At 35.6% G+C, this 26,637-nt stretch overlaps 1 protein-coding gene and 2 pseudogenes across 1 annotated transcript; 2 read left to right on the top strand and 1 right to left on the bottom strand.

Moving 5' to 3' along the window:
- Nucleotides 1-5,667: 5,667 nt before the first annotated feature.
- Nucleotides 5,668-11,082, bottom strand: LOC143576176 (kinesin-like protein KIN-14R). Its single transcript, XM_077060330.1, has 17 exons — nucleotides 10,773-11,082; nucleotides 10,059-10,363; nucleotides 9,795-9,966; nucleotides 9,446-9,700; nucleotides 9,254-9,363; nucleotides 9,071-9,170; nucleotides 8,904-8,990; nucleotides 8,631-8,807; nucleotides 8,255-8,531; nucleotides 8,010-8,171; nucleotides 7,269-7,522; nucleotides 7,021-7,184; nucleotides 6,680-6,931; nucleotides 6,536-6,601; nucleotides 6,386-6,460; nucleotides 6,215-6,283; nucleotides 5,668-6,096 (listed from the first exon to the last, which is right to left on the bottom strand). Exons 1-17 carry the CDS (start codon nucleotides 11,080-11,082, stop codon nucleotides 5,668-5,670), a joined length of 3,264 nt encoding a protein of 1,087 aa, XP_076916445.1.
- Nucleotides 11,083-15,072: 3,990 nt separating this feature from the next.
- Nucleotides 15,073-16,149, top strand: LOC143576175 (UDP-glycosyltransferase 91D2 pseudogene; annotated as a pseudogene).
- Nucleotides 16,150-24,549: 8,400 nt separating this feature from the next.
- Nucleotides 24,550-26,103, top strand: LOC143576182 (UDP-glycosyltransferase 91D2 pseudogene; annotated as a pseudogene).
- Nucleotides 26,104-26,637: the final 534 nt, after the last annotated feature.

Raw genomic sequence — 26,637 nt, 5'->3', positions numbered from 1 at the left:
CAAGATGTTATGATAGAAAATTAGTGCAACTAAGATTGCAAAAAGATATCTTTGCTAGAGGAAATCAAAATGCTTTTTAGTCACCACCACTTTGAAGGAAGTTTATGTGAAGTTGTCAGATTAATTAGTTGCTTGATTGTAGTTGGCCTTCTGTTCCTAACTTCCCATGGCATGAGAGTGATGATTAATGGGGTTTTCCTACAGTGGTGGGTTTCCGAGTCAGGCCTGGAGCGTTGAAATCAGCATAGACGATTGACATCTCGTATCAGGAAGGTTCACTCGAGTAATGAGAGTAGTTTCAAACGTTGTTAAAAAAAATAGCCCCTTGACTCCCTAAGTGAGTTAATGATCATTATTTTGCATGATGTGATCTTAAAATGAGTATTAAAACTAGTGTGTAATCACCAAACCTCAAAAAGGTCATTAGGTAATCATAAAAATTTTGTCATCTTTTTTTAATTTCGAAAAGGGTGTTTCGTAATTTACGAAAACTTTTTTTTATCTAGAGAGAGAAAGAAAGCCGGTGGTGATGTTGCGTGATTAGCGCGATAGCTAGAGTGGCTGGATGGGAAATATTTGGGTGGCTAATTTAGGTGAACACGGCACATGATATATGTGTATGTAGACTTATGTAAGTGGTGTATGTATGCATACCATGGTGTTTTCAAAACCTACAAGAGTTTCATGACTTTGCATGGAAATTAATTAAATGGTTATGCATTTCGTTTAGGTATTTAAACATTTGTTTTACGTTGTTGCCGTTTAAATTTGTAACTTTCCATATGTTGTACATATTTTATGTCATTGAATAGCAGGTTCTTTATTATATTTATATAACTAGATTGTATTCTCACGAGGATTGTTTTACATTATTCGTTTTTAATATTTATATATGTATATTTGTATTTAATTTTATTTATTGTAACAAAGTTAATAATTAATATACATGAGGTTTGATGATAAAATGGTTTCACAAATAAATGATATTTTCATTACCCGTTTATTTTCTTTATTATAAAATTGTTTCTTAATTATAAATAAGATCTTTTTTTAAATAAAATAGGATATTAATTTTTAGTATATCCCAATTTTATAGGATTTTCATATCAAATATTTTATGAGATTAATTTTTAATATAATGAGATGTTATAACCCATTTAAGAGCTATCTGGGTTTGGTGAGACCTTTACCCGTGAATTCGGGTCAAATGCGTGAGAAACCTTCATTTACAAATAAAGCAATCTGATGGCTTGAGAGAATTGTTGTTTTACATTTTTTGTTTTTTAATATTTATTTTTTGGATTTTAATTTTTTTTATTGTAATAAAGTTAATAATATACTTCGAGTTTGATGATGAAAGGGTTTCACAAATAAATGATACGTTATAACCCGTTTAAAAGCCATCTGGATTTAATGACCCATGACCCGCTTATGTTTTTTTTACTATAAAATTGTTTATTAATTATAAATAATATTTTTTTCTTTTTAAATTGGATATTAAATTTTAGTATATCCCTATTTTATAGGATTTCTATATCAAATAATTGGTAAGATTAATTTTTAATTTAATGAGATGTTATAACCCGTTTAAGAGCTGTCTGGTTTTGGCAAGACCCATACCCATGAATTTGGGTTAAATCAACGAGAGACCTCCATTTAAAAATCAAGCAATCTGGTGGCTTCCATAAAAGGGGGAGCGACCACATCGCGACACGTAGGATTTTAGGGGTTTCGTTTATATATATTACTAGATTTTATCCCCCTTATTACGGGTTTTTTAACATTATTCATTTTTAATATTTATATATGTGTATTTGGATTTTAATTTTATTTATTGTAAGAAAGTAAATAATTAATATACTTGAGGTTTGATGATGAAATTGTTTCACAAATAAATGATATGTTATAATCTGGTTTAAAAGTTATCTGGGTTTTGTGATACCCATTACCCGTTTATTTTCTTTATTATAAAATTGTTTCTCAATTTTAAATAATATATTTTTCTAACTAAAATAGGATATTGATTTTTAGTATTTTCCTATTTTATAGGATTTTCATATCAAATATTTGGTTAGATTAATTTTTAATATAATGAGATGTTATAACCCATTTAAGAGCTATCTGGGTTTGGTGAGACCTTTACCCGTGAATTCAGGTTAAATGCGTGAGAAGCCTTCATTTACAAATAAAGCAATATGATGGCTTGAGAGAATGGTCGTTTCGTTTTTAATATTTATTTTTTGGATTTTAATTTTCTTTATTGTAAAAAAATTAATAATATACTTAGGGTTTGATGATGAAAAGATTTCATAAATAAATAATATGTTATAAACCATTTCAAAGCTATCTGGATTTGGTGGCCCATGACCGGCTTATGTTTTTTACTATAAAATTGTTTATTAATTATAAATAATATCTTTTTCTTTTTAAACTGGATATTAAATTTTATTATATCCTTATTTTATAGGATTTTCATAACAAATAATTGGTAAGATTAATTTTTAATTTAATGAGATGTTATAACCCGTTTAAGAGCTATCTGGTTTTGGTAAGACCCATACCCATGAATTTGGGTTAAACCAATGAGAGGCCTCCATTTAAAAAATTAAGCAATCTGGTGGCTTCTATAAAAAGGGGGAGCGACCACATCGCAACACATAGGATTTTAGAGGTTTCGTTTATATATATTATAGATAGATAGATAGATATTAATAATAATAATAATAATAATAATAATGTATTTTAATATTTGTAAAATGGTAAATATATATGGAAAATGATTAATTGTGAAAAAAAAACAAATTATCTATATAGTATAAATTACAAGTTTGGTGCATCATTAGTTATGATTGGGCGAAATGGCGAAATGCCATTGGTTCATGTCATTTTTTTTGGTACCGTAAATAACGGTTATGGTGGTCGGTATGAACAGTATCACCCAGTCACCACTGGTAAATGGTATATATATTTACATTACATTCGCAGTGTAAGCTTCGTTGATTTTAGTTTGTGTAATTTATCGAAGACTGGTTTATATTCTATGTTCAAGCGTCACTGGCAGACCCAACCATCGTTGGTTGGAAACGTCACTACCAACAAATCCCTTTCACCAATCTAACCCCTGATGGGGCTTAGCTTAGGATTCCAAGTGAGTGTTATCAGAGACTAGTTGTTATGAGTTCCGGCAACCATCACCTGCAAAACCGTACACCGTGAGCTTGCTATGAGAAAGGGAATGGGGGGTCTTCTCGTAACCACCCTTCAGCGTGAGAATCAGTATGGTAAGTGACGAGAAAATTCTTAGAGAGAATAAGGTTGTAGATCTCTTTACTGTTGGTTCTCTTCCATTATTTATAGCTGAAGAAAAGGAGAAGGATTGGGCTAGTTATCCCACTCAATAAAACCTTCTAATCTTATGGCTGATAATGATTCCTGATTGGTTGGACAGCTGGTGTACAGATATATTTGCTGCAAGCAGGTACAACGTTGGCCCTCTATGATTGGTTCATCGTGCAGTCGTGGGTATTATAAGGATCTCGACCTGTGATTGGTATTTCTCTTTTCTGTCAAGTGGTGTCCTGCCTTTTAATCACAACGTATCTTCCGCTGAACTCTTGAGTTAATAAGGATGAAGTATTTCTTTCGCGGATTATCTCTCTCTCTCTCTCTCTCTCTCTTTGGATAATTGTCTTTGCCTTAATAAAGAACTTCTTCCACGGAGGTTATATGATTATATCTTTTCTGCGGAAGGTCCTCCGCATCCACGTAAGGCTGACTTCTATTATCACTCGGGTTATTTGGCACCCTACCTCCACAATCCACATTGATATTTCCTCATATCATTGATTTCATAATTCTGGTTTGATTTATGCCTACTAAGTTTGTTTACATTTCGAACAATTGTCTACTATATATGTTCACGACGTCTTGCTAATTGCTAGATGTAACAGTTTTATTCGTTTAGTCTATATATATATATATATATTATTTGAACTGTTGTTCACAACACGCTTGACTTTTTCTTAAATTTGATTCCATATGGATGTCTCCCCCTCCCCCCTTTCTTTTTGCACCTTGATAGACGTCAAAGTACCGGCCAAAAGTGAAGAGAAATTGTGTTCCTAGATATCTTAGTTAGTAATGGCAAATAGGGTGTCAAACCATAAAGAGAGATTGGTTAGTGTTAAGGCTAAGTTTCACTTGATTAATCAACATAATGTGAAATTGTCTTTTGATTGGATTTTTCAAGCAAACAAGTAATAAAGATGCAAATGTATAAAAGCGACTACATCAAGACCAAGTTAGAGGTTTGACATAACGGGCGATTTCACTTTTCACTACATAGGCATAGTTAAGTTCATCATAATCATATATTGGATAATCAAAATAAACTCTTCAATCAAACAACTCTTCCAACAATTCAGAACCGAATAGCATATGTTGCATGTTGATATTCCACCAATTTTCAAGTCATTATCTATTATCTAATACTAATTAACAATTATATATATTATTAATTTGTCTTCCATTATTGACCAAGAGCATTTGTTTGTGATGCTGAGTTCTAAGCGGGTTATTTCAATTATGGTGGTAAAGTACAAAGGGGATTGGGCTAGTGGGTGGATTTTTGTGGTCGGGGAAGACATGTTAAGGCCGCACGGTTGCATGGATTTGTGAACCCGAAAATTTTCTACAAGACTCGAGGTTGAGTCTTCTTTTCAGAAATATCCAACTCTAGTAGCCCGACCTAACCCAAACACGACCCGCATGGTAGGAGAAGGCAAAGTTATTTTTCTATTGATTGCATTGTAATAACTAGGTTTTCTTTTAGTAAGGTTTTCTAAACTAGGTTTTTGGTGGTCCTCAAATTCAATCAGGACACCATTTCTCATAGTTTTTTGTTTGAATATTGAAGAATTCTTTTCGAGATCTTGTGAGGCTCTTGAGACAGTTGACTTTCAGCAATTCAACTAGAAACACTTGGTTCTAACTTCTAAGCCTTTGAATAAACTCAATGTTCTTGAACCATTTGAGCATGCATCCACCTGCATCACATTAAAGAGGTCATCTCCACTATAGAACCTACTCGGTTGCTAGAAAAAACCAAAAAAATGCCATGGCACATGGGGAAGAAAAAAAACAATTTTGAAATGCTCGGTTAGTCAGTTATCACTTCTACACTTTACTTTGATACTATGATACTTCACCTGCACTCCACTTTGATGATGAATGGAAGCTTTAAGTAACATACTTTGGAGACCATTTGAGCATAATTTGTGTATTGTTAATCACTCAAGCACAGAGCAGTTAAGTCAACCGCATTTTTTCCTTTGGGGTAGGTAAACAAGGTTGACAGTGAGCGAAAAAAAACTGGAGTTCGTGACTTTGTGCATTAGAGACTTCTTTCATTTTATTCCCGTAAAACTTTGAAAATCTTGTTACCTTGTTGCATGATTCTAGACTTTTTAAACATGTAGTTTGGTTTGTGTTTTTACAATGGTTATCTAGGTATTAAATGGAAAATCACAAATGCAGATAGATAACTAAAAGCAGATGCAATCAAACCACAAGATGGAACTCTAAGTTATTATATAATATTCTCAAATACTACTGTGAAAAACAAACATTCCATGCAAATCAGCTTGCATACTACATTCACACGATCAATCAAGACCACACCCTTTTCTTGGCCTCTCGCTCTTTGGCCCTCTGGGTCCCTGTGGCTGGTGCAGGTGCGGGTTTAACCATTCTCGGTGGACCCTTGCTGAGTTTGGGTTTAGGTGGGTCAGACTTCCTTGACTTGTTTGGGTGGTGGTTATCAACATTCTCCACTTCACTGTTTCTAGACAGTCTCTTTCTTGTTACTTCAACACCGATACTACCAAGTGAGTCGTTTCTCTTTAACCGAGTATAGCCTGCTGGTCCCCGGTTCATAATATTCGAACCCCTTAATATATGTGGTTCGACCTCATTCATGATATTTGAACCACCAGCATTGTGTCTGGGTGTTGATCTCATGGAACTAGAGGAATCTGCTATTGTGACAATAGACATTCGCCTTTCTTTCTCTTTTAGCATCTCCTCAAGCTCCTTAATCTGTATTTTCACAAAATATACATTATTAGCATAAACAGAAACAAATAATAATAATAATAATAATAATAATAATAATAATAATAATAATAATATAAAAAAGTTAACAAAAAAACTAGACCTTTATTTGGAGTGAAGTAGAATCAGAATATTGTTCCTGTTCTTTCAGCTTCCTTTCAAGTTCTTCAATCTGAAACAACAATAAAAGAAATAGAAGAAAATTTAATAACTGTTTTGCGTTTTGCACAATCTTAAATAAAATATAATCACTTCAAGTTTAAATTTTTATGACCTTATCTTGAAGGGTTATGGTGTATGATTTTGACTCTTTGACTTGATCTCTCAGCTTTTCTTCAAGGTCCCTTACCTGTTTCAAAATCCCACTTTATTAACACTTTCAAATCTGGAAATATAACTTTTTATAAAGATAATAAAAAAATACCTTCTGTTGGAATGCTATATTGCCCGACTGTTCTCGCTCTGTAAGCTTCTTCTCGAGCTCCTTGACCTTCATCATATGATATAAAATACGGTTACATTTATTGATCATGTGAACAAAAAATTGATGAAGCTAAGTACTAACTACCTTTTGTTGGAGGCCACTGTTGAATTCCTCGTTTGCCCTCAACTTATCAGAGAGATGTGTAACTTGCTTCTCTAACTGTGAGTGTAATCCTTTTTTGCATTCAATTTGGTTCTCGAGCTCCTTAATCTTTTCCAAATGGTTTTTATGTGCTTGATCTTTGCCTTTAATCTTGCCTTCTACATTCTGTAAACTCTCTTCTAACTTCCTTAATGATTCATCCTTCAAACGCGATTCTTGCTTTGCTTTCTCAAGCTTCATGATTAATATCAAGAGTCAAACAGCCCAAAAGTCAAACACTGCTTCAACAAAAACTTGTAAATAATAAGTTAAGCTATGCTAACCATCAATTTCATTTTCTGAAGCTCACTGGTATCAACTTGCTTTCTAGCGGGGCCCAACTCAACCCCTCTGACCCGTGTTGCAAAGTTTAGTGAGCTCAAAGTCTCACTCAGGTCATGTTCAGAAGGACTAATTTGCACAAACATCAATGTTTTTGAGTCACCCCCTACACAGCAAAAACAAAATAACTTGCATTTACAATATTTACAAAAGAATATAGATAAAATGGGTGCTAAGAATTGAAGGTTACCTAATGAATCTTGAAGCAGATGCGTGAGTTTTGAATTTCTGTATGGAATGTGGCTGCTTTTACTTGCTAAAGCGGATATGACATCACCGAGAGCAGAAAGAGACCGGTTAATGTTTTGAGCTTCCTTGAGCCGGTCACCTTGAGCTTCGGTTTTTGCAAGACGCTCACTGCCCGCTAGATCCACAAGCCACAGCTTGCTTTTGGTGCACTCACCGTTTATCAAGTTTTTCGCCCTTACCATGATGCAAAGCATACTAAAAACCAAAAAAGGGTATTTTAGTCATTTCATGAGAGACTGATAGGGTATTTTGGTCATTTTATGAGAAGTGAACAAAACTTAATAAACAAAGGGTAAACACTAACACAAAAATCTGATAGAGTTATTGTCAAAGACTAAAAGGGTATTTTGGACATTTCATGGAAACTAACAGAAAAATAGTTATTGTCAGAGACTAAAAGGGTATTTGGTCATTTCATGAAAACTTAAAATTTTAAATAAACAAGAGAATTCGGTCATTTACAGGAAACTAACGAAGAGATCTAATAGATTTAGTATCAAAGACTAAAAGGGTGACTAAAAGGGTTAAAAAAACAAAACTCTCATTTTAGACAGAACTGGTTTAAATGACCAGACCATAGAGACATAAAATGAACAACTCTTATTTTATGATATTGTACTATACCCTAATTATATTTTAATCGTGAATTACAAAAAACTATAAAACAAGATTAGTTCTTTACCAATGAGAACGGCTACTGTGTTCATTCACATTGTTGGACCCCACAGCTCGATTACTACTGCCAGATCGCAACACTTTCCAAACTTCTTGTATGTTCTCAACTTTTGCTTCAACTAGCCCGGGAATATTGTGATGCCCTTCAGAAGCTTGTTTTACTTCCAACCTAAATTTCCCCCCCAAAAAAAAAAAAACAGAAATCATTATAATATTATATACATACATTTAGTTGCAAGTAATAGTATTTACTTCTTCGAGGATGATGACGATGTTGTGAGTAAATCCCTTATTTGTTCATTATAGACTTCAAGCACACTAACTGATATCTCATACTTAAAAGTGTCGATTCTTTCTCTTGCGATTATAAACAATTCTTCAAGTGTTCGGTAATTCACGCCTCGGTTTCCCTCTGTACCCTCCATGGTAAACGTCTTTCCTGTCCCTGTTTGTCCGTATGCAAATATGCATACATTGTAGCCATCCAAAACCGAGGTTACCAATGGTGAAGCTTGAGAGAAAACATCAACTGTGTATAGTAAGTAACAAACGGTTAGTAAGAATATAATACATACAATTAACATCAACATTAAAGTTGATTAAGTTCAAATTAATAACAAAATGGAACCTTGGTTGTCATTTGGTGTGAAGACTCGGTCAAACTTGAAGGTCTTTTTAGTGGAACCACTACTTAAAATACCGAGTTCACCATTCGATGCGGCATCAAAGTCAACAACTGTTGAGCACCCGGTTGAAGATTCTGATTTGCTTAGCGGACGACATCGGCAAAACACCCTTATATTTCCTGATAATTACAGCAAGTGAAAGTAAATGTAAATATGCAATGACATATACTGTTTGTATATATAATTGTTAATGTAAAGTATTATATTTAACGGACCTTTAGCGTCTTCGACTTGATTATGAAGCTTTCTTGTCTTTGCTTGTTCTTCATTGTACTTCAATTTAAGATCCTCACACTGAGCAACTGCAAAGTGATGATTAACAAGTAAAAATTAGTAATTTACAAGCATTATTAGTTTATAAGGGTAGAGTGAAGAGATTTACCTAATGCTTGAACTGCATATGTCATTTTATTTAGATCAGGAACTGAGTCAGCACATTGGTGTGCTTGAAATGAGAGCTGGGAGTGGTCATTTTTCAGAACCTGAATAATGTGTTATGTTAATTGAGTATTAAACATAATTTTGATTATAACTTGTTAAGTAGTTGTACAAATTAATTAATTACCGTTATTCTGTGTGATAAATCCTTAACTGCAGCCTCCCAGACCTTCTTGTCGTGTTCATATCTACTTGATATTTCTCTCAGCATTTCCGATTGTTTCTCCATCTTTTGATCTATTCAAGAAACTCAACATTAAAACACAAAAATGGCGACTTTAACTGAAATAAATGTAAAGCTCGACTTTCACTAACTTACCAAGAGATGATGTCTGGAAAAACTTATTATCAAGCTCCATACGGACCTTCTCGAGCTGCTCATTTGCTGCAGTCAAAGACATCCAAGCTTGATAACATTCTTCGGTCTTCCTTTGACATTGACTGGTCAACTCTTGTATCCGTTTTTCATACTTCTCTACTGCTTTCTTCCTCATTACTTTCTTCTGAGCAGACGGAACTTCAATATCAGCAGCACAGTTGTGACACTTTAGAAAATCATGCTTTATGTCTTCATCTGTGAATCAATCCCACAAAAAACTCAAAAGTCAAATTCAAGTCGCTTGTCATAATTACAATAACAACTTAGCTTCACAAAAAAGCTTAACTACCAAGAATATGAGGCGCCTTTCTTATACAGATTCCACTGACCAATGGGCTACCAATTATCCCTTCAAACCTAACTACAATTGTCTCACCCATCTTGACTTTGACGCGCGAGTCAACTAACTGTAACGGCTTATTCGCTCCCACAATAGAAAAGATGTCAAAATCAGCAAGTATCTGTTCAATAACAATATCAAACATCAAATTCGACTTTATAACAACATTTTGTTTAAAAACATTATAAAAATTATGATAATGTTTATACTTGCCTTCTCTTCCTGCAAGTATACATTGAACACTCTCATTCCTTTCGGACCAGACGTATTAATCATCTCAACAAAATGAAGGTCGACATAATAATCACCCTCTGGAAACCCGTCAAACCGATACTCAAAGTTCCCAAGCCTCGCCGTGTGGTAGATAAACGACACATCACCACCCTCGATTATACACTCGTCCGTTTGAAACGTATCACCCCCTTCAAAATACTTATCTGCCACCAAATTTATACCTGAATCCGGTCCCACTATCGTTCGGGTTCCAGCATTCACAAACAAAACAATCTCATCTGATCCTAAATAGAAAAAACAATACCACTTTAATTATTATACACTCATTTAGAGATGCACAAACCGGTTTCAAACCCTAAACTGGTTGACCTACGTCAAAACCGGTTTAAGATCGGTTTCAGTTCGAGTTGAAAACGGTTTCTTGACTGGTTTACAATCGGTTTCGGTTAGGGTTACGATTGGTTTTTGGCCGGTTTTTGACCGGTTACGATAGAGAGAATTACAAACCGATTTCGAACCAGCTGTTTCAACCGGTTTCTACATAGTCCGGTTCAAATCAGTACGGTTTGGGTTCGATATTTGGTCGGTTCGGTTAACAGGTTATTTTTTTTGCCGACCACTACACCCATTTTAGGTGGATCTAAAACAAAACCCTAGAAATACTTATTACTAAAACTAGCCTTAAATTCTAACCTGTGCAGTTGGGTTTCTTGAACCCATTAGGAATAAGCTTTGCAGTGGAATCACAAACCATGGAATCAACTGCAGATTCGTCGTCTTCGTTAGCAATTGAAACCCTAGCCGGAGAAATTAGGGTTCCGCCGTCAACCTCCATTTTGCATTCACCATGTAGCTCCAACGGTTTGTTCCAATCGAACTCACTAGCCGTAAAATCTGACGTCATGAGAAGCGTACTGTGATCCGGATTCGAAGGGTTGCTGGTACAATCGGAAGCCGTGGAATGGCCGATCTGGGTTTCGAACGGTGTGGTTTTGTCTTCCATTGAAATTAGGGTTTGAAAAGAGGTTTTGCAGGAGAAGAGTATTATTGTTTTTCGCTCTTTTGGATTTGAAATTTTGTTTTGGAAAGGAATGTGAGAGATTCAATCTTGACCGTTTAAACCAAAAAAGACCGGGTGAGTCGTCCACTACACGTCAAACGATATGAACAAATCAGAATATGAGATTTTAGGATATGATAATATAAATAAAAACGAACTCGTTTCCGCTGGAATCAATCCAAACGGGCATTTAGAACTCAAGTTATGTTTGTTTTAAGATTTAAGCGAGTTGGTACTGACCAGAATTCAAACAGCGAGTCGGAAGTCGGGTTTTGGTCAGTAGCATTTAAATTTTGTTACGAAAATAAAAGTCTTCTGGACCGAACGTTGAATCCGACCAGAAGTATGAGAAAACATCAAGTCAAACTTGTTGACTATTATGCCCTTAAACGGGTTTGAGTCCAATTGACCACCGAGACTCCCTCAATCGGAAAGATTTATTGAGTGGTTTTGTTCTACAGATAAAAATCTACAATATTGAAGAAGACAACTTACCCAAACAATGAATGGAACGAGAGATAATCGAGGTCAAAGGGTCTTGAAGATTGAAAGTCAACGAAGCAATACGAACTTGATAAATTCTTGAAGAAACTGACAATGGGGAAAGGAATTTTGTGGATTGTAGCTATGGGGGCTGGTATTGAAGTAATAATTTAGGGTTTTATGATATGCCTTATTTAAATATTAAGGGTTAAGACTTGTTTATTAGGAAATAGCTATTTTAGGAAACCGAATAATCAATTATTGACCGGGTATAATAACTTAAAGATTTCGGTTTGGACAGCTATAAAACGAAATTGGAATGTTTTATAACATTAGTTGACATATCTTGGAGCTTAAATTTCATTAATTTAATCAAAAATAGGAAAGAATTGGCAAAACTAGTCCCTGTAGTTCTCAAAAATGCGATTTTTAGTCGTTTTAAGCGATTTTAAAGGTTTCTAAGGGCTATTTGGCATAATTGAAAGTTATGAAATTATAAAATAAGTTAAACCAAGTTAAATACCAATAAATACAAGTTTTAAATAGTTCAAAAGATCCGAATTACGTTATCGAATCGGTTTAAACAAATACGAAAAATCCGAGATGTTACAGTCTCCCCTACCTTAAGGAATTTCGTCCCGAAATTACGGAAAACCTAAACATCATTGTTTTGAAAATAATTATGCTTTTAAGAAAAATATTATAACAAATATAAAAAAAATATTTTCAAATTTCCGTTTTTGTCATTATTGTTATATTTTGGTCCCCTTCACTCGAAAAAAATAAAAAAAAATTAAAAAATAAAAAAAAACCATCGCTGTAATGCACATACGTATTACTGTGCGAAACCGTTGTATTACACATGTGTATTACTATGTATTTTTAAGTTCAATAGTGTTTAGTTGTATATATTTAATATTTGTGCATTGTACATATATATGTAGTAGCGTTGTATTATATGATAAAAAATAATAAAATAAAAGTCGATGTAGTGCACATGTGCGTTAATGTTGTATTACACATACGTACTAATGTGTAATCGATGTGTGTATTATTCTTATATTGCATATATACAATAGTGTGTATCAACTATGTGCAATAGTGTTGTATACTATGCAATACAAACACTTTTGCATACATGCAATGCACACCATTACACATGTGCACTACACCGACAATGTTTTTTTTTTTTGGAACCAATAACAAGACATAAGAGTAATGGAAAGAACAGAAACTTCAAAAAAAATTTAAAAAAAAGTAAAAATAGTTCTTAGGTGTTTTTAAGTTTTCTCTTTAAGTGGAGTTTTCACTGGATCCCACCCCTATATATATATATATAGAGGTTATCTTTAACATGTTAAGTATGTGGGTTGTTAACTTAGGTGAAAGCTTAGCATAAACATATTTTATCAACATAAAGCTAGACTTAGGAAAGTTTAGCTTACTTAGTTTTAGGATTGAGATTTAACTAGAGGCTAGAGTCTTGAGCTTGTTTCTCCACTTGAAGCTCGGTTAACTCGGAGGATGTCTTCACTGTTCGGACTCTTGAATACAAGATAATATAGGTTAGTTTGGGATGTTGATGTGTGTTTATATGTAAAACAAAGAGAGTGAGATTAGAGAGAAACGGAGAGAGTGTGAGTGTGCGTGTGCGTGTGCATGTGTAGTATCTAAAACAAAAGAGAGTGAGAGTGACGTAGGAGTGCATATTACCTCCAAAAAAAAGAAAGAGAGAGATCATAGAGAGAGGAAAGGTTGTTGAAGACCGGTTCCGGAGCGGTAGTTCGCGTTGGTTGCCAGAGAGTGGTGGTGGTTCCCGGTGGTGACAGAGGTGGCTTAAGTAGTGACGAGTAGGCTACGGTGTATTACAGGGGTGCTACGGTGCGTTACGGTAACGTTTTGGTGCGTTACGGGTAAAGTTTCGGAGTGCTACGGTGGAGAAGGTGTACGGCAAAGGTGGTAGAGGTGGTGGCGGGTTGGCTACGGTGATGGTACGGGTCCGTTACAGCCTACTTTTGGGTACGGTGAAAATGGCGGAGGTGGCGGAGATTATGGTGGTACCATTGCGGCCATGCGGGATTAGAAGGGTGGCGGTCTGTTAGTCGTGATGTTACTGTGGTGTTACGACATCCGTGAAGAAAGGTGGTAGGAGATGGAAGGTATGTGGCTGTTGATGGAGGTGGAGTTGAGTGGTGAAGGTGGTGGTCAACTGCCCTGAACAAAGGGGAGGGTGACGTCGGTTGTGGTGAAGGCGAAGGCCTCTACTTGAGTTTGTATGTTTGTTGAGATATTGAAAATGGTGGGTGATACTTTGCTCTGGTTTGTTTATAACATGAATGACAAGTGTTTGGTATGGTTCACGCATCATTACTGTCAAGTGATGATAGTTGGTTCTTGAGTATAGAAATTGATTTGAAAAGAAGTGGAAGCAGAGAAATGATTTGGCTGAGATGTTGATAAAGTTGACGCTTGTGATGATTTAGTTGATAAAATATCTATGACAAATCCCAATTACCTTTCTATATTATGAGTGTTGTAAATACTTTTAAATAATCACAACAATGCATAGTGTTTTTGTCTTTGCTCTGCCGTATGAATGATGGAGAGATTTGATGAGAAAGGTGGTATGGTGAGGTTTGGTTGTTGTTTGTTTGTTTTTATTTAGTATGCATTGTTGCATTTATTTATTTATTTTTGTTTTTTTGAATGACATACCATTCAAGAGATGGGTGCTTGACTTTGTATTTTTTTTCCTCATTTTTTTTTGTTTGAGAATGCCAGGAATGCTTGTATAATTTTGTCATCTCACGGGAAAGAAAATCGTTATTTAGGATTTTGTTAAATAATTTTTTTTTGTTAGTTTAGGGTTATGTTAAATGTCAAACGAGCCTATGTGCTCATATGTTTATATACCGGTGACGAAAGCACGTAATAGGATTTTAAAATAAAACAAATAATAACGCTCGTAATTTGTTTTGCATTAGACGCTTGAGTATTTTATAAAAAACATTTATAAATTATAATCTCATATCAAAAAGTTGAATCTTCCGATTCGTTTATACATATATATATATATATATGTATGTATGTATGTATGAGTCGTTAAAGTTATCACCAACGTCCGTTTCCGTCGCATAAATCCAAAAATTCGAGCAATTTTATTTAAAAATAAAATACTCATATGCAATATGTCGTGTATGTGTGAGCTTATGCTAGACTCGTTTTTATTAAACTTAACAAATTTTAATCACTCGGGAATTAATGTAAAGAAATCATGTTTAAGGAATGTACGGAAAATGACCTGTTTCACGGAATGTCACAACGGTCGATTTTTGGCCACGCGTTTTTTTATCTCAATAAACTTAAAAAAACAAAATGGAAAAGTTCTAGTCCGATAATATATTTATATATGATCCAAATTAAAGCCAATCAATCTATCATTAATCATTTACAACAATGGCTACCTCGGGTGACTGTAAGGAGCTTCATGTTGCAATGTCACCATGGCTCGCATTCGGTCACATGAGCCCTTCCTTGAACTCTCTAAATTTATAGGCCAAAAGGGTCACATAGTCTCTTTTCTTTCCACCACTAGAAACATTCAACGTCTCCCTGTTTCCCACCTCTCGCCGCTCAAAAATCTTGTAAAACTCACACTTCCGCGTGTTCAAGAGCTGCCCGAGAACGTAGAGTCGACCATGGACGTCTGCACTGATGATTCCCATTACCTCAAGAGAGCTTTTGACGGTCTTCAGCCCGAGGTCACTCGGTTTCTAGAAGAAGAGTCTTCAGATTGGAATATTTATGATTTTGCTCCATACTGGTTGCTGTCCGTGGCGACTGGCCTAGGAATCTTGCGAGCCTTCTTCTCGACCACCACCACATGGTTCAACGTTTTTACGGGACCGCCAAGTAGTTGCAGCCATCGAGAGGATTTCTTAACACCACTGAAGTGGATTCCATTTTCGAGCAAACTATGCTTCCTGAAGTATGGGGTCAAATGGATGATGGGCAAACAACCACATTCTGATTAGGTTTTAGATGCACATCGTGTTGGATGATTATGAAGCGATCAGAGTGTATATTTATAAGACATTGTTATGAATTTGAGCCCCAATGGCTTACCCTTTTTGAGGAGCTACACCACTTGCCGGTGGTACCCGTGGGATTAATGTCACTGCAGATTGCACCCGACATTGAGAAAGATGACTCATGGGCGGCAGTCAAGAAGTGGCTCGATGGCCAACAAAAAGGTCATGTGGTGTACGTGGCATTAGGAAGTGAGGTTACGGTGAGCAAAACAGAGCCGGTTGAGTTAGCTTTGGGTCTCGAGCTCTCTGGTTTACCATTCTTTTGGTGTCTCAGAAAACCCGTAGGCTCCACCGAGTCAGACTTGGTGGAGCTGCCAGATGGGTTCTTAGAACTAACTAGAGACCGTGGGGTGGTGTGGTGTGGACGAGTTGGGTACCTCAGTTAAAGATACTGAGCCATGTGTCGTGTTGGAAGATTGGGTATAAGTGTGTGTGAATGGATATCTCAAAAATTGAAGTGGTAAGCTTTGTACATCGGTTGAGGAACAAATTTAAGAGTGGTTTATAAGGTGCTAGTCTTACTATTCATTTGAAAATTTGTGATGTGTTTTACTACAACTCCTACCCGTGTGCAGGAGGGGGTGCAAAATTGGGTTTCTGGACAAAAATCTATCAAACTCGTGCGAGCACGAAAGCAGCTTCAAAAACCCGGACCCCCGTGTTCAAAACTGTTAGGTGGGTCAACGATTATTAATAATCATTATTCTGTTATTGATTATTATAATTATTATATTATTAGTTTCATCTTCTGCATGACTATTATTGAGAATTATTTCAATTTAATGGTCCTTATTCATTATTGAATACTGTTATCGTTTTCTCACTATCAAACCAGACCATTTATTGCAGTTCTAAACTACCAAACACAAGCTCTCTCTTCTCTGTAACAGCATTATTTTGATTTCGTTTTAGGCAAGTCGTCAAGTCCGGCAGTAAGCTGCGGCTGTTTTCGAACCAGAGTACCCTGGGAATAGACCGCGAATCTGTTTAAAGGAATTGTGTTAAACACTATAAGAGCATGAAATGTCTAGCACTTAGGTCTTGTGTTGTTAGGTCAAATAGCATGCGATAGTGAATTTGTACTTAGGTCTTGTGTTGTAAGAGCATAAGATACGCGGCGCATAAGATACGCGGCGCATAACATATGCGCCGCATAAGTCCCAAGTGCAATTAAAAATCCAAGAAGGGTCTTCGGAGTGATGTGTAAGAACATCCACGACCAGATCTACCCTACAATGCTATGAGCGAAAATCATAACAAAGTGAAAAACTCAAAAACATCTCTTTAATCTCCTCGTTTATTCATCGATTGTAGTGATAAGTACATTGGATATGACAATATAAAGCTCAGATACAATATGGACCAACTCCACCAGAGGGTGGAGGGACTCATGAACACAAAGACCAAGCAACCTATTCATAGGCACACTTGGGACTTATGTAGCGCATAACTTATGCGCCGCATATGTTATGTGCCGCATATCTTTTGCGCCGCATAAGTGCCAAGTGTGCCTATAAATAGGTTGCTTGGTATTTGTGTTCATTAGTCCCTCCACTCTCTGGTAGAGGTGGTTCATGAGCTTTATACTATCATATCCAATATACTTATCACTACTATCGATGAATAAACAAGGAGATTAAAGAGATGCTTTTGAGTTTTTCACTTTGTTATGATATCCGCTCATAGCATCGTAGGGTAGATCTGGTTGTGGATTTTCTTACACGTCACTCCGAAGAACCTTCCTGGATTTTTAATTGCTTCCTGGATTTTTAATTGGTATCAGAGCCTTGTGGCTCATGATCTACCTAGAAAAGCTCAAAAACGTTTCTTTTCTACACATTTTTGATCATTCCAGACGATGTAGCCGTTCAAATCTCACCAAAACTTCACATATTTTCATATACTTGGGTTGAACAGCATTCTCGAAAGTTAGATAATTTCATCATCGTTTTCCCACAAAATTTTGTTAAAACCTTGAAAGCCAACTTATGCGCCGCATAAGTACCTTACATATACGGTATATTCACTTTATTGTTAAATCTTCATACCGTATCCTCTTCGTATATCGTACACGTTGAAATATCAAAGTATAAGTACTTACTTGCTTATAAGATCATTTGGGTCATACATACATATGCGTTGCATACAAGACTTACACGTTGATATATGAGCATGCACGTTATCGTCATTTATAAGCTATAAATACTTGTACAATGAGTATTCAAGATCTTGAACTTGGAGGGAAGACATGGGATTAAATGTTTGTGGTCTTCCCATGTGATTGATGGTGGATTGATGAATTAAATACAATAAGCTTAAAAGTATTATCAAGATGTTGGGGATTCATCATGAGTTGATTTGGGAATGGAATGAGATAGCAGTGGTTGAAGATGGTTGTTGACTCATGAAAGATACAAGACTTGATTTAAAGCCGATGGTGAATAGACTTAAAAATCATATCATTTGAAGAGTTAGCCTTAATAGTCAAATCATTTAAAAAAGATCGGGAAAGCATAATGTCAAAGGGGTCTTATATCTTGATGATTAAGCTGCTTTGTTGACCTAAATCTAAGCAATATTTAAGGAGGAGTTTGTTGAAGCACGAAATGTATATTTGCTTAGATGACACAAGACAAGTACTATCCGAGGGGGAGCCTGTAAGAGCATGAAATGCCTAGTACTTAGGTCTTGTTGTTAGGTCATAGCATGTGACAGTGAAAATGTATGTTAATGTCTAACACAAACCACTTATGCGGCGCATGAGTTATGCGCCTCATAACATATGCGTCGCATAAGTCCCAAGTGTTCCTATAAATAGGTTGCTTGGTCTTTGTGTCTTGAGTCCTTCCACCCTCTGGTGGAGTTGGTCCATATTGTACCTGATCTTTATACTGTCATATCCAATGTACTTATCACTCCTATCGATGAATAAAGAAAGAAATTAAGAAGATGTTTTTGAGTTTTCCACTTTATTATGATTTCCGCTCATAGCATCGTAAGGTAGATCTGGTCGTGGATGTTCTTACACGTCACTCTGAAGACCCATCTTGGACTTTTAAACACAAGCCCGGTTCACCGTTAACGCTTATTATTTATATTTTATTATTTTAGCTTTCTAATACAGGATAACCAACAAACTTAAACAGATTACTAATTCTTCCTGTATATTTCGTTTCAGAATGTCCCAGCCCATGAGCACTACTGTTTCCGCCATCGTTACTTCTGTTGTTGTTGTTAAAACCAGTTTGGAGGGAGTTGAGATAACCACCTACATTTAGCAGAATTATCTTACAACAACAGCAACCATTCGAGTATTGGTATGCCGCCTTTCAAAATGTGATATGGTAGACGTTGCAGAACTCCTATGTGTTGTGGGAGATAGGTCAGAAAGAGATTAGGAGCTTAGAAGTTGTGTAAGAAACCTCTTCAATGTTTGATAAGGTCAAGGCAAGAATGAAAGCTATCAAAGACCGACAGAAGTCATATGCTAATAAGCAACGACGACCGATCGAGTTTAATATTGGGGACAATGTGATGCTCAAGGTCTCGCATTGGAATGGAATTATATTCTTCAAGAAGAGAGGAAATTTGAGTCCAAGGTACATTGGACCGTTCAAGATCGTCGATAGTATGGGTGAAGTGGCTTACAAGCTTGATTTGCCTAATGAACTAGAAGGAATTCACTCTACTTTTCATGTTTCTCACTTGAGAAAATGTCTAACTGATGACACGCCCCATGTGCCATTGGTTGACATCGAGGTTGATGAGCAGTTAAACTATATTGAACAGCCTAGAGATAGTGGACCGCAAAGAAAAGCATCTTCGTCGTAAAGTTATCCCCTGGTGAAAGTGATATGGAAACATCAGAAGGGATCGGATGCTACCTGGGAGGTTGAAGCAGAGATGCGCAAGTTTTACCTGAGTTTTTTTAGTAATATTTAGGTTTCTGGGATGAAACAGGAGGGCAGACTTGTAACATCCATCTTTTTAAAATAATAAATAAAGAAAGTTCTATTATTAAAATGTGTGTTGTTATTTAAGTATGTTAAACAATAATAGGATTGGGTGGTAGGCTTAGAAATAATACTTGGACTTGGAGATGGTTACGGGCCTGAAGTCCATGGGCTTAGAGTATTTAAACTCCTTAAACATCCCTAAAACCCTAACTTACTCATTTCCACCACCTAGCCTCCATACACACTCAAAAACAAACACAAACACACCACTCTCATTACAGGTTCAGATCTGGGTTAAAGGAAGGATAGATTTCGTGTTCAAGCATCACCAAACAACAAGAAACCCGTCTAGATCAGGTGTTAGCTCAGATCCGAACTAAACCAAAACCCAAAAGGTATGCTTTTGATATAAAGGTTTGGTTTTAGGCATCGGTTTGTCTTAAGGTTTGATATGAAGGCAAATCGGGCCTTATAGTGTAAGAAAAACATAAACTTTTTAGTAAACAAGTTGTTTGGGTTGAGTCAGGAAGAACTAGTGACGTTCGAAACTTGTTAAAGTGAGAAGGTGACGTTGTTATAACCCAGGACGTCGTTGTAATAGTAAAACGGGCCTTTAAGAGATGAAAGAAAACGAAAAGAGCTGAAAGGCATGACAAAACAAATTTTGAATCGAGTTGAATGAGAATTCGACTCGACTGAAAACGAATCGAATCGAGTGGGAAATGAATCGAATCGAATGGGGATTCAACTCAACTGGAAACGAATCGAATCAAATCGAATAAGAAACTCGGATCGATTAAAATTGACTCGATTCGACTCGTTTGAACTTGACTCAAAATCATGAAAAGGACATTTTTTGATGAAGTTTTTAGAAAAGGCATATTAATGAAAATAAAATTTTTTCCAAGCTGGCCTGGCAGCTCGACCCCAGGCAGGGGCTTTGCCCTTTGGACCTTGCTAGGGGCTACCGCCCCTAGACCCACTACCAGGGGGCGCTGCCCCCGGACCCCCATTTCGTTAACCTAGAATATGATTTAATTAGTAGTAGTTAAGTGACGCTTATAACGTTTTGAACAATTAGCCGTGCCCAGCTGAAGAGAGGTGTGACCATAAACTCCGAGAGGAACAGGATTCAGATGAGTTTCTTGCACCTTTCTCTTTTATGTTTTCGGGGCTGTGTGCGTACTCCTATTTGTTTAGTAAACACACTTACATTAAGTAGTAAATGTATGTTATATGATTGTTTATGAATGATATTTGGATGATATAGAAAGAGTTAAGAGTGTGTGCATGGATGCATATGAATATGTATGTATGTATGTATGTATGTATGTATGTAACAAAACGATAAGTAAAGTTTGTATTGTTGTATGGTAAAGTATGCATGATCGTATGACAAGATATGTATGGTTGTATGGAGCGAGAAGAAGGGCATCAGACCCTAATAATATCCGAGGTATGTCAGGCACTAGACCCTAACAATATCCGAAGTATTTAGGGCACCGTACCCTAATAATATTCGAGGTATGTCGGGCACCGGGCCCTAATAATATCTGAGGTATGAAGGGACCGGACCCTAATAATATCAGAGGTATGAATGGACCGGACCCTAATAATATCCGAGGTATAAAGGGACTGGATCCTTATAATATCCGAGGAAGTAGGGCGAAATGCTCTTGAAAACATAGAGATTGCATGTATGAACTAAATGAGTTAAAACATGAAAGTACGAAAGGTATGAAAGCATGAAAGTATAAAAAAAAAGAAAGTATGAAAATATAAAAGAATGAATGAACGTATGTATGTAAGTATGTATGAATGAAATGTGAGCAGGTTAAGTATGTGACATGTATCTCCGGATACATGTAAGTAAGTATGTGAATGTAATGTACGTTGTCTGATTAAGTAGAACTCACTAAGCGTAAGCTAACTTTTAGTGTGCACGCAGACAAATAGGTTGGGATAGCTAGCTTGAGTGAGACACATGGCATGGATTGAAGGGGGCTTGCACCTATGAAGAAAATGTTATGATGCTTAATTCATGACATTATGTTATGTCAATTTGAATGTTTAAGACAAGGATTAATGTTTTGTAATATATTGGTTGACCTTTTATTATTCCCGCAAAAAGTTTTAATTCACTCTGATAATTAAAACTGTATTTATGAGTAAATCCCACTTCCAATATAAGGTACCGGGATCGGAGCCTTACAATTAAGATATGTGCGTAATATGATTTAACATGATATGATAAGATAATAATTGTAAAAGATTTAATGTAATGTTAATAGATGTATTATGATATGGTAAATATATGTAATAAGATATGATAATGTTACATTTATTTATTTGGCAGTTTTAATTCTTTTAATTGAATTGTGGAGATTTTATTTCTTTACACAAATGCCAACCATATAAATATACTTTATGTTGTAATCTTATATAAAATCTGAAATGGGTTGAAATTATTTCTTTGTAATTAATATACATATATATATATATATATATATATTAAAAAGGAGATTTACTCCTCCTCACAAATTTACTATTCAATTTATTATTTAATTTTTTTAGAATTTATTAATTATTATAAACATTAAATCACTAGCCATAATTTCAAAAATAAAAATAATGGTTTTTTATTTCCCTTATTTACTTTTTTTTCAACTAATTAAAATATTTAACAAACTATATTTTAAACACTAAACTTGGACAATGGTCAGGTTTACATGTATTTGCCGGCTAAACATTTTTCTTAGACTTGGCTTTCATGTTTTTTTTAGTTCGTCTTTACAATGGCCGAAACTTTTTTCATGATTTAAAATATCCCATCGTCTCATGGTTTTATATCCGTGTTTTAAAGTTTGATACTTCGCCTTTAAAATATTTTTTTGGCTTACTATTTTTTGTTTACGAATTTATGTTGGTACCATTGATACTAACCGAATTTGTGTAGGTTCGCAACTTTAACGTGCTGGTTTTTTTTATTCTACATTTGATAATTTGCTGTATTTTGGCACTGACGGGTTTATTTATTTTGTTTATTTTCGATGTCGTAACCTGATACAAACAGATTTTGCATCAACTTGTAGCGAGTTTATGGTTTAACTTTTTTACTTATGTTTTTTTGTTTGATTTAACGGTCTCGTCGTGAAATGGGGTGGTCCTAAATCCTAGTTACTATAAATTGGAAGCAAAGGCATCATCAAATACAACAGTGGCTCCCCACCGGCTCCTTAGATAACCGTAAGCAACAGCTTTATATCATCCTGTTCCTTAAGCTTTCCAAATTTCTAGCGCAAAAGGGGCACAAAGTCTTTATTTTTTCGACAACTAGAAATATACAACGTCTTCCTTTTCATCTCCCGCCGCTCATAAATCTTGTTGAACTCACACTCTCACATGTTCAAGAGCTGCCCCAGAATGCTGAGGCCACCATAGATGCCCACACTAATGATATCCAGTACCTCAAGAAGGCTTTCGACGGTCTTCAGCCGGCGGTCACTCGATTCTAGAGGAAGAGTCTCCAGTCTTCATTAAAATTTTAGTGCATTCACGAACAAGTTTAAACCCACTAGTTGAGTTTTCAAAACTTATTTTATAAAGTCGGTTTTCAGAAAAGACAATATATATAGACACACATATGAGAACAAACCAGGCTAAAATAAAAAAAGTTAGTGTTTTCTAAAAAGTGTAGGACGCAAGGAGGTTAAAACACACCGCGTCTTAAAATTTTATTCTTTTATTAAAATAAAATACATGTCACACCTTACAACACACCAGAACTTTTTTCATCAGATTTAATCTCAATCCTTTATACATTAGATCTAATTAATGATCCATATCTCTTCTTAGGCGTATTAGAAAACACTCCCTTCTTCTTTAACTCCACTCTATGAGCATATGTGATACACATGCAAGATATAGTAGTATAACGTAATATGATATAATAACATACTATTAAGATATGTACATAACTCTATGGAAGTGTTTGTTATGAAGAAATGAAATGTGGAATATAATAGATCATTTCAAATGAATGAAAAAAAAAGCATGTTTGGTTACCATACATAAATGGAATGGATCATTACACATGGAATGAAACTCCTTCAATTTTAGGATTTTCATTCTATTGGGTATGAGTACTTTTTTTTTCATTCCTTCAAAAAAATGAAAAAGTCAAAAAGTCAACAATCATTATTACTATTATAAAATTATAATTATATTATAATTATTATTATTATTTTTCAATTATAGTTATTATATTATTATTACATAATCATCATTATTGTTTTGTATATTATAATAAAAGTATTATTATATTTGAATTATTACTACATTATCAATATAATTTTTTTTAAATTTGATGAGTTAACATTTCACAACGTATATACGGTTTAACGATCTCGTTGCAGCGCGAGGGTCCTAAAAAGAGTTATTATGAATATTTATTTATTATTAATATTATTTATTTTTTATTATTGTTACTAATAAAAATATTAGTAATAATAAAGTGAGTAATCATCCCATTTTTACATGTTAACCAAACATGACATTGAAACGGTAATGATTCATTTCATTCCTTTGTCTATTCCATTACCACGTTCATTCCATTCTCTCTATTCCATTACCCCGTATCAAACATACTCAAAAGATTTTATATAATGTTAATAGAGGTAATATAATTAATATGGTAAATACATGTAATAAGATATTACATATGATAGTATTACAATTTATTTATTTATTTGGGAGTTTGAATTCTTTTAATTGAATTGTGGAGTTCATTATTTCTTTTACATAAATGCCAACCATATACTTTATGTTATAATCTTAAAATAAAATATTAAATATGAAATGATTTGAGATTATTTCTTTGCAATTACTATAAATTGGAAGCAAAGGCAAGCCATATCGGCATCATCAAATACAACAATGGCTCCCACAGGCTCCTCAGATAACCGTAAGCAGCAGCTTCATATGGTGATGTTTCCATGGCTCGCTTTCGGTCACATCATCCCGTTCCTTGAGCTTTCCAAATTTCTAGCCCAAAAGGGGCACAAAGTCTCTTTTCTTTCGACAACTAGAAACATACAACGTCTTCCTTGTCACCTCCCGCCGCTCATAAATCTTGTCGAACTCACACTCCCGCATGTTCAAAAGCTGCCCCAGAATGCAGAGGTCACCATGGATGTCCACACCGATGATATCAAGTACCTCAAGAAGGCTTTTGACGGTCTTCAGCCGGAGGTCACTCGGTTTCTAGAGGAAAAGTCTCCAGACTGGATTATTTATGATTTTGCTCCCTACTGGTTACCGTCTGTTGCCGCTAGCCTTGGAATCTCGAGAGCCTTTTTCTTAATGGTCAGCGCATGGTTTGTCGCTTATATGGGATCGTCGCCGGAGGATTTGATAAATAATTCAGATTATCGGACAACAACTGAGGATTTCTTGACACCACCGAAGTGGGTTTCTTTTCCGACAAACATATGTTACCGGAAGCATGAGGCGGGTTGGATGGTGGACCGACTTTCTGTTAATGCTTCTGGTGTTTTAGATGCATATCGTGCGGGAATGGTTTTGAAAGGATCTGATTGTATATTTATAAGACATTGCTATGAATTTGAACCCCAATGGTTAACCCTAATAGAGGAGCTATACCACCTGCCAGTGGTTCCCGTAGGATTAATGCCACCCGAAACACCCACCAGTGTCGGAGATGAGAAAGAGGATGCTTGGATGACAATCGAGAAGTGGCTGGATGGCCAACAAAAAGGTCATGTGGTGTACGTGGCTTTAGGAAGTGAGGTTACGTTGAGCGAATCCGAGATGGTTGAGTTAGCTTTGGGTCTCGAGCTCTCAGGGTTGCCATTCTTTTGGGCTCTCAGAAATCCCGCTGGTTCTACTAGCACAGACTTGATTGAGTTGCCAAACGGGTTCTTGGAACGAACTCATGACCGTGGAGTGGTGTGGACGAGCTGGGTACCTCAGTTAAAAATACTGAGCCATGAGTCGGTTGGTGGTTTCTTGACTCACTGTGGTTGGAGTTCGATTGTGGAAGGGCTAATGTTCGGCCACCCTCTAATAATGCTACCGTTTTTGATGGACCAAGGTTTGAATGCTCGAGCAATGGTGGAGAAAAAAGTTGGAATCGAGGTGCCTAGAAACGAAGAAGATGGCTCGTTCACTAAGGAGTCGGTGGCCAGATCAGTGACTTCGGTTGTTGTCGATGATGAAGGGAAGATATACAAGGCGAATGCAACGGAGTTGAGTCAAATATTTGGTGACACAAGACTTCAAAAGAAGTATATAGAGGATTTCATAGACTACCTGGAAAAGAAGAGGCGTATTCCAGCTGCTTGAATTTTGACCATTAAGGATAACCGTTTGAAGAACGTGGCTATTTCCTTGTTGAGTTTGTTTACATGATTAATCAGTAATTGATCATTGAAATAAAAGTTTACCAAAAGTTACAGCATATGTCTGTCTATATTAAAATTCAAATATTACTATTGCTAGTAAAATAAGGGCCACTTGTACAGAGCTAAATCTTAAGATTTTTTTAGATATCCATCATAAATTGGGCATCGTACTCAGACATTAGTTGAACTTGTCTTGTGTAACTAGTACTTTATCCGTCCGATGGACGGGAACATTAACGCAGGAATACGACAACTATATTAATTCAGTATCATGAATGAGCCAAAATGACAGATGTTAATATATGTATTTTTGAAGAAATATGTTGATGTGTATTAGTAAAAATCTGGTGAAGATGTGTATAGGTAACTATACAATCTGCAAATTTTCGTAACTAACAAAAGTGTTAATTTACTTTACATAAACAGCCCCATCGTGTTAACTTGCATTACATTAATACATTCTTTAACTATAAGAAGGTTTAGCAGCCCCATAATCAGTTACAACCTAGATTCACAGAAACATACATAAACAAAAATTAAACTGCA

Source organism: Bidens hawaiensis, unplaced genomic scaffold (assembly GCF_021521415.1).
Source record: "Bidens hawaiensis isolate Kalapana, Puna unplaced genomic scaffold, B.hawaiensis_p1.1 tig00028013_1, whole genome shotgun sequence".
NCBI classification, from domain to species: Eukaryota; Viridiplantae; Streptophyta; class Magnoliopsida; order Asterales; family Asteraceae; genus Bidens; species Bidens hawaiensis.
Note: the sequence above shows the minus strand (reverse complement) of the source record. Positions and strands in the feature narration are given on the sequence as shown.